The sequence below is a fragment of the Electrona antarctica genome, assembly GCF_951216825.1.
Source record: "Electrona antarctica genome assembly, chromosome: 14".
NCBI lineage: Eukaryota > Metazoa > Chordata > Actinopteri > Myctophiformes > Myctophidae > Electrona > Electrona antarctica.
Window position 1 is genome coordinate 17074205 of NC_136795.1, and position 16081 is coordinate 17090285.

The 16081-nt window shown below is 43.4% G+C and overlaps 1 protein-coding gene across 1 annotated transcript in view; it reads left to right on the top strand.

The window, feature by feature from the left end:
• LOC306936104 (voltage-dependent T-type calcium channel subunit alpha-1I-like) overlaps positions 1-16081 on the top strand; it is a 363333-nt gene that overhangs the window by 268103 nt on the left and 79149 nt on the right. Inside the window, exons 15-18 of the mRNA XM_079519541.1 lie at positions 3381-3532; positions 4702-4887; positions 14292-14409; positions 14744-14899. Coding sequence (XP_079375667.1) covers positions 3381-3532; positions 4702-4887; positions 14292-14409; positions 14744-14899 — 612 coding nt within the window. The remainder of the gene's footprint in view (positions 1-3380; positions 3533-4701; positions 4888-14291; positions 14410-14743; positions 14900-16081) is intronic.

Here is a 16081-nt window from a genome sequence, read left to right on the forward strand (position 1 = left end):
TTCTGCTAAAAATGTCTCACTCTACTTGTTCTTTTTCTCACACATTAATTTAGTATTTTCACTTGTAGTACTGGCACTGCAACAAGATAAGACTATGACTTCTGGTACTTCCTCTTATCTCCTATTTTCTGCACAATAATCAGGATACAGTGTGCAAAAGTACATTTGAAAGAAAGAAAGTAAGAAAGAAAGAAAGAAAGAAAGAAAGAAAGAAAGAAAGAAAGAAAGAAAGTAATTACCCTATTGGCCTGAATTTAAGACTACGTTTTTTTTCCAATGGAAATATCCTAAAAAAAAACATGGTCGTATTATAATCGGGGACTAGACTTTTTGACATTCAATGTTCTTGTTCCACAAATGAGTCTTGAAAAATGGGGGTCGTCCTATAATCAGAGTGGTGTTATATTGGAGACAATACGGTACCCCCTGAGGGTCCCTGATCCCCACTCTGAGAACCACTGATGATATACTTTCTTTCATTTTGCTTTCATTCCAGTTATTCTTTATCTACTCCTATGCCCTTAAATAGCATTTTGTATGCCTCATGTGAATCGTTTTGAACTGCACTGTGCATGAGATATGAATTCAGATCAACTTGCCTTGCCTCTAATATTGTACCTCTTGAAACAGTGACTGACTCTCCGGACTCACTCATACACCCCATCCCACATCCCCCATCTCCAAAACTGCTCCATGTCCATCAAAATACAATAGAACGGGACACACACACAACGTATTTGCATTTACTTTCATCAACAGTTGTCGTAGATAAGATAGCAGTTGATGTGTGTGCATCTTGATTTCATTCCCCGGCGACAGAAGAAAGAATACGCAGCTCAAGTGACTGACAGTTTGGATGACAATCTACTCAGTAAGAGAGGCGGAGGAGCGTGCCTTCCGCCCACGCAATTGTTCCCGCCGCCGTCGTCTTCTCTTGCAGCAAACATGGCGAGATGATAGCTTAGAAGATTGTTTATTGTCAGTTTAATCGCTGTTTTCAACAGAATCCCCCACCCTCCCGTCTTTCTTTCTCTCTCTCTCTCTCCCTCTCTCTCTCTCTCTCTCTCTCTCTCTCTCTTCTCTCTCTCTCTCTCTCTCTCTCTCTCTCTCTCTCTCTCTCTTTCTCTCTCTCTCTCTCTCTCTCTCTCTCTCTCTCTCTCTCTCTCTCTCTCCCCTCTGCCTTTGGTCTTTAATTAGAGCTGTTCGTCTCTTCCTCTACACGTTCGACTATACTTTTTGTTCCTTCTCCAACCTGGTCTGTCACCGGCTGCCTCGCTGTTCTTATTTGTTGTTCCCATTTTGTGATTTGCCAGCCCCTGTCCGTTTGGTTTATAAAATGGTAAATGGTAAATGGTGGCATTTATAAAGCGCCTTTATCCAAGGCGCTTTTCATAGATTGTGCATTACATTCACCCATTCACAGTTCACACACACATTCATACACCGATGGCGGCGGAAACCATGCAAGGCACCAACCAGCACATCAGGAGCAATTAGGGGTTCAGTGTCTTGCTCAAGGACACTTCAACACTAACTCTGGGGGAGCCCGGGTTCGAACTGGCAACCTTGCGGTTACCATCCGGCCACTCTCAGTCAGTCAGTCAGTCAGTCAGTCAGTCAGTCAGTCAGTTTGTCCTGTGGATTTCAGCCAGTTCTCAGTTCCCATGATTCTGTCTGTCATCCACCCCCTCTTATCCCCCCTCCATTGCACAACAGATTTTTGTTCAATTCCCTGTGGTGTGTGTGTGTGTTTATTTATAAATACAAAAAGCACCTCTCCCTCTCTCTGTTCAGGTTCAGTTGTTTCAGTGAATTTATTTTCAGTGAGTTGTCTTCTCTCTCTCAGTTCATTCATTACCCCCACACGCACGCACGCACGCACGCACGCACGCACGCACGCACGCATGCATGCACGCACGCACGCACGCACACACACACACACACACACACACACGTTTGCAAGTGTTTAAATACTGGTTGTATTCCATTGGAAGTTGTGTTTTCCCGTCACAACAACAACACACAGATCCTGTGTGTTGTTTTTGGGGCAAATTCCACCTACTCTCGCATGTCTGTCTTCACTTTGGAGCCAGCAGGTCTGCCCGTGGCGGCCACTCTCTCAATGGTGAGGCTGTGTGCTTACCCAATCTGTGTAGTGTACATAGTCATGGATGTCCTTAGTTTGGTATCAGTCACAATGATCATGTATTCTGCTACTGCTGTGTATTCTCCCTTCAGTGCCAAATAGCATTCCAATTTGCTCTGGATTTGGGTTCATTCTTTCCAATGAATGTGTCTGATGTTTTTCTTTTTGTTTTCTTAAAATGTTGGTTCACTTTGGTGTGGTTTCTGTCTGGTGGCTATGCGTGTGTTTCGGTCCCAGAGCTGATGTGGCAACTCTACTCTCTCTGTGGCTGAGGGCTTTGTTTTGGGAGCGTGTCTGGGTCACTTTCTTTCAAGTGGATACAACATGTAAATGCATAGATATAATAAGTGGGTATCATCCTACTTCTGCTCTGCATGCATTATTTAGTGTTTTCTGCTGGAAGCAGAGAATGAATTTGCAGAACTCTCTGCAAGCAGATGTCTAAATTTGGTGTTTGTCCCATTTTTGGGACACATTTTGCTTAGCAAGTGGACCCCAGACTTGCACAACCACAAAGGAAAATGTTTTTTTTATAATGGAATCCGATATGTTGACCCAGATTTGAATTGGGCTTGATGTTCCTTTCTTGGTGGCTCTATGCCACCAAGAAAGGAACATCAAGCCCAATTCAAATCTGGGTCAACATATCCGCTACGTCAAGCCCTTCTTGACGTAGCTGTATCTGTCAGGTCGCTCACAGCATGGTCGAATTAGCTTGTGGCGCTGATGTCCAGCCCGAGGTAGGGTTAGTTTGTGTTCTAGGGCTGTGGTTACTGGTTCCCAAACGTTTTTTAGCCCATGACCCAAAAGAGAACTTGCCCGAGACCCAAACCAGAGAAAATAGTAGATCTACAAGCTCGCAGCACGTCACTTCGCCGCGCCACTTCAGTAATTCCTCTATGGAGACTAACATTGTGTCCAAAAATACAATTTCTCCTGGCGTTATATTGTCAAGGAGGTGGCTCTGTATAGTTAATTTGGCGTCGGAAATCGCTAGTGGGAATTAAAAACCAATGTGACCCAGGGACCAGGTATAGGATGCCTAAATCACGTCAGACTTCGGTGCTCTATTCGTGGACATGTTGAAGAGGGTTCAGGGTGGATCCCTGTCTAACCCTCTGACGTTGGGAGAAGACAGACTGCGTGTTTTTCACCAATCTTCACGGCACACTTGTTGTTAGTGTGTACATTGTGTTGAGACTCTCTCTCTCTCTCTCCTTCCCTATCCCTCCAGCCCGAGGAGTTGACCAACGTTTTGGAGATCTGCAACATCGTGTTCACCAGCATGTTCACCTTGGAGATGATCCTCAAGCTCACCGCCTTCGGCTTCTTCGACTACCTGAGGAACCCCTACAACATATTTGATGGCATCATCGTCATCATCAGGTTCAACACTTCACCCATTTGGACCTGAGGACGCATCTGTGTCACTTTAGATTTTCAGCACTTTAAAGATTATTTTAAACGGTAGCCGTTGAAAAATAGCATACAAGCTCATAGCGCGGCACCGAGTGCCGCGTTACGAGCTTGTAGATCGTGAAAATGTGTGCAAATCTTTGAACATAATATTCTTACCCAGCAAATATTTTAAACTCAAATATTTGCTTCTGGGGGGTCCCTGGAACAACATATTTTCAGATACAAATACATATAATTTGTGGGGTCCTTGACATGAAAGGGTTTGAGAACCACTGATATAGAATTTGGTCTCAGGTCTTAATGGGTTGACACCCGCAGTTACACGTCTTTGCTGTCTGTGCATAAAATATTACAGTGTGTATTACAGTGTGTTCCAGTGGATCCATTATAGTTGGTATTTTAGTCACAAGCTTTTAATCATTGCACACGCTTTTTCTTTTTTTCAATTTCCGTTTAGTTTTAATGTATTCTTTTTAAAAGCAGGTTTATTTATTGTTTTGACAAGGCTTACCTTTAGTTTAGTTTTTTGTAATGGGGTATTTGTCCTCGACAAGAAAATAAACAAAAAATAAATGAATACTCATTTTTCAGTTCACTATACTATTACTTTTTATGTTGTTAAAACGTGTATTTATTTATATTCTTTACCCGCTTAAACCCCAGCACCCCTGGGGAACATTCACCAAATATAATTTATTTATATGGTGTGGAGTTAAAAAATAAATAGAATATACTGTTGCAACTCATTGTTTTGAGTGGTGCTTTTGACTATTATTACAAAACTTCGGCCCTATACATTTGAGCTTCGCGATTTTGAGCTTGTATTTCTGCTATTTCCAAACGATGTTTTTACATTTGGAAAACCAAATGGGACATTCTGCATAATGGGTACTTTTACAGTTGGTATACTTTAAGTACATTTTGATGCCAATACTTTAGTACTTAATAAAGCACATTTTGAATTCCAGACTTGTACTTGTAACAGAGTATTTCTACAGTGCAGTATTGATACTTATACTTAAGTAAGACATGTGAGTACTTTTTCCACAACTGTATCGTCATGTCAAATACTCTCTCTCTCTCTCTCTCTCTCTCTCTCTCTCTCTCTCTCTCTCTCGCTCCCCCCTCCCCCCCAGTGTGTGTGAGATCATCGGGCAGGCTGACGGGGGTCTGTCGGTGTTGAGGACCTTCCGTCTGCTGCGGGTCATTAAGCTGGTGAGGTTCATGCCGGCCCTGAGGAGACAGCTGGTGGTCCTCATGAAGACCATGGACAACGTGGCCACCTTCTGCATGCTCCTCATGCTCTTCATCTTCATCTTCAGGTGTGTGTGTGTGTGTGTGTGTGTGTGTGTGTGTGTGTGTGTGTGTGTATGTGTGCGTGCGTGTGCGTGTGCGTGTGTGTGTGTGTGTGCGTGCCTCCTTTTGAGCAGCAGTGGACCTGATAGCGTCACTTCCTTTAGGCCAGTGTGTTGGTTGCTATACAAATAACCATCTTTGAAATAAACAAAATAGAACGTTGGTTGAATCATTGTGAACCGATGCAGAACAGCCCATGTTGAAGGTCAAATCACAAATAGAACCAAAGTATCCCCATTCTAAAATAAATATCTTTTAGATTTAGCACATTTGGTTGCACAGATGCTCGGTTCATGGTTTACCCAGCATCATGATTATTTATCTTGCTTGTACATCACTCTGGATAAGAGTGTCTGCTAAATACCTACATACATTTGGTGAAAATATGCAAACAGTCAGCAAAAAAGCCAATCTATATAATAAAGTAGAGCTGAAATTATTAATATTGAGCGGCGCTAGACCCTCCTATGCCCAGCTTTGCGTGTTTGTGTGTACCCCATAACGATGATTTGATTGGCCGAGCACGGAATTGATGATAAAAAGTGAGGAGGCCAAAAGTGATTGGCCGGAATGTGATGATTGAAGCCACGCTTGCTGCGAGCATCATATAAACTCTATGGTTCATAGACATTCATCATATAAACTCTATGGTTCATAGACATTCATCTAATGGCTGAAAATGTTGACACTTAACAGAGTCCTGCATATACCCACATATACCCACATATACCCACATATACCCACATATACCCACATATACCCACATATACCCACCTGATGATGTGTGGGAGTTCACACTGATCCGTACTGAAGAAATGCTATCTTACATAACATCTTCAGACTAGGAATCTTAAGACTCAAGTTTATTATGTACAGGTCATCAGCGGGTCTGGAGACTCCGTGTTTGTATCCTCCAAAGAGGAAGATACGATCTCCCACGATGCAACAGCACATATGCTATGCATTCGACACGGGCCTTTCAACCTTCTTCTATAGGTGAAGGTCTTGGGATTGAATTTCCACAGGTCATTGAAGGTCCGGTTCCTGCAACCGCCACCAAATATGTACTATACAGATCTCCATTGTAGGAAAAGGCTGAATGATTCACACGTCCTACTGGGAGAAGGTGTGCAGAAGGTGTGTTCAGCCAGGGGTTCGTCTCTGTGTCAAACACTCTGATGATGTTGTGGTACTGACCTCCATAGACAACACTCTGTTGTGGTACTGACCTCCATAGACAACACTCTGTTGTGGTACTGACCTCCATAGACAACACTCTGATGGTGTTGTGGTACTGACCTCCATAGACAACACTCTGATGGTGTTGTGGTACTGACCTCCATAGACAACACTCTGATGGTGTTGTGGTACTGACCTCCATAGACAACACTCTGATGGTGGTGTGGTACTGACCTCCATAGACAACACTCTGATGGTGGTGTGGTACTGACCTTCATAGACAACACTCTGATGGTGTTGTGGTACTGACCTCCATAGACAACACTCTGATGATGGTGTGGTACTGACCTCCATGGTGTTGTGGTACTGACCTCCATGGTGTTGTGGTACTGACCTCCATAGACAACACTCTGATGGTGGTGTGGTACTGACCTCCATAGACAACACTCTGATGGTGTTGTGGTACTGACCTCCATAGACAACACTCTGATGGTGTTGTGGTACTGACCTCCATGGAGTTGTGGTACTGACCTCCATAGAGTTGTGGTACTGACCTCCATAGCCACTGTTTCCCCCAAATACAAACATAATATTTGTGCCGACGACGGTGGCAGAATGATTGGCTGATGTATGATGATGTACGATGATAAGAGCGCCCCGATCACTTCACACGAGAAGAATACTGTACATACTTCCATGCAGATTATGAATGAATTATAGATTATGAACTCATACCGTATATTCATCTCATTAGTTGTTTTTCCCTCTCACCTGTCATTGTGTATTTCTGCCCCCCTTCCCAATCTATTTTTCTCTAAACCACTTAGGTGGGCTGGATTATGAGCCAAAATGAAGATGGTCTCGGCTCTGAATAATTCAAGATAATTGTTGCATGCAAAATGTAAAACTTTAAATGGGTTTAGGGCAGCAAAGCATTCATTTTGTACATGTGGAGAAGACTATGGATTATTAGTGAGGGAATTGCATGTAAGTACTGTGTGGGTGGGCGCGTCATGCGTGCATGCTTGCGTGTATGTACTAACTTGTGCACGTGTGTACGTGTGTGTGCGCAGAGAGAGACAGAGAGAGAACAGACAGTAAGACAGACAAGCAGGCAGGGTTCAAAGAAAGAGAGACATCACGTCTCAGTCTCCTTTGTAATAGCAGAGGGAGACTGTATGAGTGGCAGGCCAATGAACAGTGAGGTGAGATTGATAGAGCACAGCTCAATAACAGATGAGATGAGTCCCAATGCCCTGTGTCTGTGTGAGCACATGCTTTTTATAGTGTGCTCTATAACTGTGTGTGTGGGTGTGCGGCTGTGCGCGTGCTTGTGCGTGCGTGCTTGCGTAATTTGTGCATGTGTGAGTGTGCGCACACTCACACATGCATGCACGTGTGTAGGCTGTGTTAACAGGCACTTTAGCAGTTGAGGTGATTTATTGATGTTATACTGTGTGTTTTTTAGATGTACGTGTAGCTCTGCAGGCGTGTGTGTGTGTGTGTGTGTGTGTGTGTGTGTGTGTGTGTGTGTGTGTGTGTGTGTGTGTGTGTGTGTGTGTGTGTGTGTGTGTGTGTGTGTGTGTGTGTGTGTGTGTGTGTGTGTGTGTGTGTGTGTGTGTGTGTGTGTGTGTGTGTGTGTGTGTGTGTGTGTGTGTGTGTGTGTGTGTGTGTGTGTGTGTCTAGTGTGCGTGTGTGCGTACTAGCCTGTGCATCCCTGCTGTGCCCCAGGACAAATTATACCAGCGCCTGGCCTGTTGACTAAGCTATAGCGCTGTAGCTGGCGCGAGCAGCCCAGCTCACTCTTCCAAGCTGTAGTAGAGCTTAAAGCTAAAACACCTGCCGCTCCTTCCTTACACAGCCAAGACTGTGAAAAGCAACCCGTCGCGGCTGTAAATGAAGCGTTGATGTGCGGACGTGGAAATTAGCAGGGTTGTCTAAGGTGCTACACTACCGTTTATTAGCAGGGTTGTATAAGGTGCTACACTACCTTTTATTAGCAGGGTTGTCTAAGGTGCTATACTACCGTTTATTAGCAGGGTTGTCTAAGGTGCTACACTACTGTTTATTAGCAGGGTTGTCTAAGGTGCTACACTACCGTGTATTAGCAGGGTTGTCTAAGGTGCTACACTACCGTTTATTAGCAGGGTTGTCTAAGGTGCTATACTACCATTTATTAGCAGGGTTGTCTAAGGTGCTACACTACTGGTTATTAGCAGGGTTGTCTAAGGTGCTACACTACCGTTTATTAGCAGGGTTGTCTAAGGTGCTACACTACTGTTTATTAGCAGGGTTGTCTAAGGTGCTACACTACTGTTTATTAGCAGGGTTGTCTAAGGTGCTACACTACCGTGTATTAGCAGGGTTGTCTAAGGTGCTACACTACCGTTTATTAGCAGGGTTGTCTAAGGTGCTACACTACCGTGTATTAGCAGGGTTGTCTAAGGTGCTACACTACCGTTTATTAGCAGGGTTGTCTAAGGTGCTACACTACCGTGTATTAGCAGGGTTGTCTAAGGTGCTACACTACCGTTTATTAGCAGGGTTGTCTAAGGTGCTACACTACCGTGTATTAGCAGGGTTGTCTAAGGTGCTACACTACCGTTTATTAGCAGGGTTGTCTAAGGTGCTACACTACCGTGTATTAGCAGGGTTGTCTAAGGTGCTACACTACCGTTTATTAGCAGGGTTGTCTAAGGTGCTACACTACCGTGTATTAGCAGGGTTGTCTAAGGTGCTACACTACCGTTTATTAGCAGGGTTGTCTAAGGTGCTACACTACCGTGTATTAGCAGGGTTGTCTAAGGTGCTACACTACCGTGTATTAGCAGGGTTGTCTAAGGTGCTACACTACCGTTTATTAGCAGGGTTGTCTAAGGTGCTACACTACCGTTTATTAGCAGGGTTGTCTAAGGTGCTACACTACCGTTAAATTAGCAGGGTTGTCTAAGGTGCTATACTACCGTTTATTAGCAGGGTTGTCTAAGGTGCTACACTACCGTTTATTAGCAGGGTTGTCTAAGGTGCTACACTACCGTTAAATTAGCAGGGTTGTCTAAGGTGCTACACTACCGTTAAATTAGCAGGGTTGTCTAAGGTGCTACACTACCGTTTATTAGCAGGGTTGTCTAAGGTGCTACACTACCATTTATTAGCAGGGTTGTCTAAGGTGCTACACTACCATTTATTAGCAGGGTTGTCTAAGGTGCTACACTACCGTTAAATTAGCAGGGTTGTCTAAGGTGCTACACTACCGTTTATTAGCAGGGTTGTCTAAGGTGCTACACTACCGTTTATTAGCAGGGTTGTCTAAGGTGCTACACTACCGTGTATTAGCAGGGTTGTCTAAGGTGCTACACTACCGTTTATTAGCAGGGTTGTCTAAGGTGCTACACTACCGTTTATTAGCAGGGTTGTCTAAGGTGCTACACTACCGTTAAATTAGCAGGGTTGTCTAAGGTGCTACACTACCGTTTATTAGCAGGGTTGTCTAAGGTGCTACACTACCGTGTATTAGCAGGGTTGTCTAAGGTGCTACACTACCGTTTATTAGCAGGGTTGTCTAAGGTGCTACACTACCGTTTATTAGCAGGGTTGTCTAAGGTGCTACACTACCGTTAAATTAGCAGGGTTGTCTAAGGTGCTATACTACCGTTTATTAGCAGGGTTGTCTAAGGTGCTACACTACCGTTTATTAGCAGGGTTGTCTAAGGTGCTACACTACCGTTAAATTAGCAGGGTTGTCTAAGGTGCTACACTACCATTAAATTAGCAGGGTTGTCTAAGGTGCTACACTACCGTTTATTAGCAGGGTTGTCTAAGGTGCTACACTACCATTTATTAGCAGGGTTGTCTAAGGTGCTACACTACCATTTATTAGCAGGGTTGTCTAAGGTGCTACACTACCGTTAAATTAGCAGGGTTGTCTAAGGTGCTACACTACCGTTTATTAGCAGGGTTGTCTAAGGTGCTACACTACCGTTTATTAGCAGGGTTGTCTAAGGTGCTACACTACCGTTAAATTAGCAGGGTTGTCTAAGGTGCTATACTACCGTTTATTAGTAGGGTTGTCTAAGGTGCTATACTACCGTTTATTAGCAGGGTTGTCTAAGGTGCTACACTACCGTTTCCCGCTATGCCGGCGAACAGATGGAGTGGGTCAACGGAGAGAGGGAGCGAGGAAATGAAAGCGGAGGGAGGGAGAGAGGGGTAGAGGACGAAACAGAGGGACGGACGTAGTCATATTGTGTACAATGTGCCTGTGTGTGTGTGTGTGTGTGTGTGTGTGTGTGTGTGTGTGTGTTTAGTAGTAGGTAGTAGAGAGACAAATATGTGCATTAGTGGAGCAGATTAAGTCAATATATCATAAGAATCGTTCACTTGATGGTAGAAGCATCAAAATTGGCACACAAGTGCTTTGGAACCTACTCTCTCAGAAAAGTACGTTGTCCACTTGAAAAAAACAAAATGGACACCATTTTTCAAGATGGCCGCCATTCGAGGTCGTTTTAAACCGTGTTTGAGCTATATTGAGCTATAAAATCCTATTTTGATGGCCTATACATCGAAATATATGTTTCTGCATTTAGAACATCAAAACTATTTAATATTATGATGATACAATGGGAATTAAACGATAAAGTGGGGCAGATTAAGTCCATATTCCATAATAATCCTTCACTTGGTTGTACAAGCACCAGATTTGGCACAAATTATGTCCAGGATGTACTTTCTAAGAAAAGTACATTATCCAGCTGAAAATCCAAGATGGCCGCCAGTTTACAAGATGGCCACCTCGTCAAATATATACGTATAACTTTAATGAACAGAAATGTGTGATCCACACATTGATCCAAACATCAAAATGAATGTATTCTGACAGGAAGAACTAAATGGTGTCAATTATTGAATTCCAATATGGCCGCCAGTTTTCAAGATGGCGGCTATTACGCAACTCAAAATTAACGTTTTCGGAAGCTGTCTGATCACCGATATTGTTGAAGGGCAACATCATTCATTGAAATGCTGTGATCAAGCTCTATTGGTTTGTAATTTTGTATATAAGAGTGATGTCAAAGCACAACCAGGACACACTGGTGACATCACTGCTGTGAGACTCAGCATGGGGTTCAGTGTATGCTTGTAGCGTACTAGCTTTAGTTGTGGTTTACTAACTGTTGTAGTGGTGTACTCACTGTAGTTTGTAGTATACTTTAGTGTCCTAAATGCTATCTAATAAGCCCCTTTGTATATCTAAAAGTTTAGTTAGTTGTAGCATTGTAGTTGATAGCCGCACCTGAATTGACAGGATGTGTCAGCGTGGGAGAGCTGAGACAAGGGTAACAGGGATTCAGTTACCTGGATGGTGTACAGATTGAGCCACGTGAGGCAACGTGACGAGCGTTGCGACGGCCACCAGACCCGACTCAGCACCGTCCGAGTTACGTCCCGATAGGCAGAGAATAGTATATATTAGTAGCCCCTAGTTTCCATGCGCCGACAATAGAGTTGGAAATGACACGTTCAGCCAAGGGTGAGTATGCCAGTATGGCCATATTGGCCGTATTCCAAGGTGCTGATAACGGTTGATTTCGCCTATCCGATACAGTGATAACGGTCGTGCCCATCATGTTAGACTCATCCAGATTGGATGATGGAGGTGGCAGTGAAGATACAAAGTTAGTTAGTACCAAAAAGTACCAAAATTGTCGGCCAAATGTTTAGCAACGGAAACTCCAGTTTTCCACTAAGAGCAGCTGAAATTCAGAATGATCCAGAATGATCCTGGTGAAGGACATGCAAAAATTCCAAGAGTGCAGTGGATGTGATCTCCCCCCCATCGAAGCCCTGTATGACGATCGTTGTGTCAGCAAAGCTTGTGGACTTATGAGGGACCCAAGCCATCCCAACCGCAGAGATGCTTGCGGATGCTGCCACGTGGAAAACGTTTTCAGTCTCAAAACCACTGGAAATAGACGGCAAATAAGCTTCTTTCCCCAAACAATCAGATACATGAACGAACTGATAAGAACCAGGGTGAAAGTTTACCTAACTTTTCTACTACAGGGAAAACATGCACATGTATATGTTACTATTTTTCTAGCACTCTTTATTCTATCCCTTTGTTTGCGGTGCTTGCTGTGTTTTTTGTTGTTTGTCATCTATGCCACTGCATTGTCTGTAAGGAAGCCAAACTAAAAAAGGTTTTACTCTTATGTACCTGTCCTGTACACAAGATGTAACAATAAAGTCCAACCTTGAACCTTGATCTAGGTTCAAGCATCTGGTGCCCTACACCTAGCACGACCGTTCATCCAGTGCCATTTAAGTCCTGTGCGATCTGTACACCATCCAGGTAACTGAAGTTCCGTTACCCTTGTCTCAGCTCTCCCACGCTGGCACATCTTGTCAATTCAGGTACGGCTATCTAACTACAATACTACAACTAACTAAACTTCTAGTGGAGATATATACAGGGGCTAATAATTAGCATTAGGACACTAAATAATACAACAAACTACAGTGAGTACACTACAACAGTTAGTAAACCACAACTACGCTACAAGCCAACACTGAACCCCATGCTGAGTCTAACAGCAGTGATGTCACCAGTATGTTCCTGGTTGTGCTTTGACATCACTCTTATATAATAAAAGAATCACACCCGTGTGAACTGAGTGGTGTAAGGTCTTATATAGCCTGATCAGCTGTGGTCTGACGTAATGTCTGAGGTAATGAAATCACACCCGGGTGAACTGGGTGACCGTAGCAACCATGCTCATTTTTTGAGCACAGACAGACAGACTAACAAAGCCAGTCGTAGGAGTGGTTTACACCACTCAAAAATACAAACCAATAGAGCTTGATCACAGCATTTCAATGCATGATCAATGAATGATGTTGCCCTTCAACAATCTATGATCAGACAGCTTCCGAAAACGCTAATTTTGAGTCACGTAATAGCTGCATCTTGCAAACTGGCGGCCATATTGGAATTCAATTCCAACACCATTGAGTTATTACAGTCAGAATACATTCATGTTGATGTTTGGATCATTAACACATTTAAATTTTACTTCGAAAATCTTTTTGTTGTTTTGTTTTTTTGCATTTGACAAGGCGGCCATCTTGAAAACTGGCAGCCATCTTGAATTTTCAGCTGTATAACGTGCTTTTCATAGAATATTGACTTAATCTGCCCCAGCTGTTTGTTTAATTCCCATTGTATCATCATAATATTCAATAATTTTGATTTGCTAAATGCAGAATTGGATTTCTCATACTCAGAAACATACATTTCGATGTATAGGCCATCACAATAGGATTATTCAATCAAACTATAGTTCAAACACTGTTTAAAACCATTTTGAAAGGCGGCCATCTTGAAAAATGGTGGCCATTTAGTTTTTTCAAGTGGACAACGTACTTTTCTAAGAGAGTAGCTTCTGAAGCACTTGTGTGCCAAATTTGGTGCTTGTACCATCAAGTGAACGATCGTTTCAGTAATCTGCTCCACTACATGTATAGCGATAGGAGTTGATGTATTGCTGTGTCAAGTCATTGATGTAAGCAGAGAACAATACATTGCAGAGCAGTACATTCTCCTTCACCTAGTCTAAAAGTTTAGCAAGAGAGTTGCGATAGTTGCAAAGAGTAATAGTTCCTCCTCACAAGTTGGTTTCAAGAAAGGAAGAATCGTGCACAATAAAATACCGATTTCCGTGATGTATATTGTTCTAATATATCCATTTTGTAACTCTGTGGGTGTATACAAAAAGACCATTTTAGTTTCTTTTGCACACTCCCACAGTTAAAACGGCTAAAGATAGATGGTCAGAGAACAGCTTGTATTTAGTTCTTTGAGAAGGGTGACTTTTGGCTATGGGAGGTATTATACACAATGTTCACCTCCCACCAGTGTCATGGCTGCAGGGTTTGTGTTACTATAAAGAACAGCCTTTGTGTGCCTATCTCTCATTGCAGTATTCTGTGTTACTATAAAGAACAGCCTTTGTGTGCCTGTCTCTCATTGCAGTATTCTGTGTTACTATAAAGAACAGCCTTTGTGTGCCTGTCTCTCATTGCAGTATTCTGTGTTACTATAAAGAACAGTCTTTGTGTGCCTGTCTCTCATTGCAGTATTCTGTGTTACTATAAAGAACAGCCTTTGTGTGCCTGTCTCTCGTTGCAGTATTCTGGGGATGCATATTTTTGGCTGTAAATTCAGTGTGAAGACCGAGGTAGGAGACACCGTGCCTGACAGGAAGAACTTTGACTCTCTGCTCTGGGCCATTGTCACCGTGTTCCAGGTAACGCACGCACGCACGCACGCACGCACGCACGCACGCACGCACGCACGCACGCACGCACGCACACACACCCACGCACGCAGACTTAGCCCATCAAGACCTGAGGTCGATTACAAATGCCTACAAATCAGTAGTTCTCACACTTTCAAAGATTCTTTCTATCATTTTTAAAAATAGCAGATCGCAGGGCGGCTCAAAGTGACGTGTTGTGAGCTTGTAGATCTGCTATTGTTATATTTTTTGAATAGCCAACGCAAAAAATAAAATAAAAAAATGACACGGATTATTTTCTGTTTTTTATAATGGTGTGTGCGTGTGTGCGTGCGCTGCGTAGATCCTGACCCAGGAGGACTGGAACATGGTGCTCTACAACGGCATGGCATCCACCTCTCCCTGCGCCGCGCTCTACTTCGTGGCTCTCATGACCTTCGGCAACTACGTGCTCTTCAACCTGCTGGTGGCCATCCTGGTGGAGGGCTTCCAGGCCGAGGTAAACGCCCGACAGACGGCCGTCTACCTACCTACCAGCCGCTGGGGGTTTAGGCAGCTTTTAGGCAAGATTTTGGGGGGAAATGGCAAACGCACAAGGTGTCACGGTGGGACATGTTGTGAGCTTATAAATTGGCTATTTCCAGTATATATATTAAGATTTCTTTTAACAAAAATACATGGAAAAAGCCTAAAAGAAAAGCAAAAAGACAAAAAACAATCCTTCCCCCAAGCCCTTCCCCCACCCCAGAATGGCAGCATTGATTACAACATTCTTCGCAGGAACAGCATTGTAAATGATATAACATCATCCAAGAGGAGTCAATGAAAGCAGAGCAGCGAGAAAGGAGCCCCAAATTGTGTTGAACGTTTCAGGTTTTCTCCTTACATTATATCTACATAGGCTATTTTGAAATAGCTGACGTATATATATGTAGGGTTGAAGTTGATGAACTTACTTTGATGGTATATAGACTACATTTTGCCCTGGAACCCCTCTAGGACCCCTGGGTCCTATCATGATGATGATGATGATGTCCCACATGACGTCCCTGAAATAGACTGAGATAGACTAATGCTACACCCATAGTCAGGTTTTGGGGCTGAATTCCTCCCTGCTTGTCACTCAGCATCAAGGGTTTCATTATGGGTAAGGCCCTGGACCGCCCTGTGACATACTAGCGTCATGTCCAGGGGGTGCGCTTGTACATCAAACTGCCTCACGCTACAGAAACAGGAGATATAGGGCTCCAATTCCGTCGCCGCCATTACCCGAGACGCTGCCCGCAGTTCAGCCGCTGCCCGAAAATTAGGAATATAGGAACTTGCTTTGTCCCTTAATGGTATTTTGGCGACAGCGGTATTTGCGCCTAGAGGTGTGGTCATGGGCGTGTTGGCACGCTTTCCCCTAAATTGCTATTTTGGTCACACACATTTGGGAAGTTGATAGTGGAGTTTAAAACCACCCGTAACTTATACCCGTAAGTCGTGCCAAATTAATTTGGTAGAGAGATGGAGATGGAGATGGAGATGGAGATGGAGATGTCCTTGGAGTAAGGCTGCTCATCTCTCCTTATTCTCCTATACGCATCTCATTGTAATTTTCATGATTTTTCCTTTTTTTTGCTATTTTGCTTCCTAAACATGTTTTCTTCCAAACTAAAGCAAAATAAAAATTCAAAAC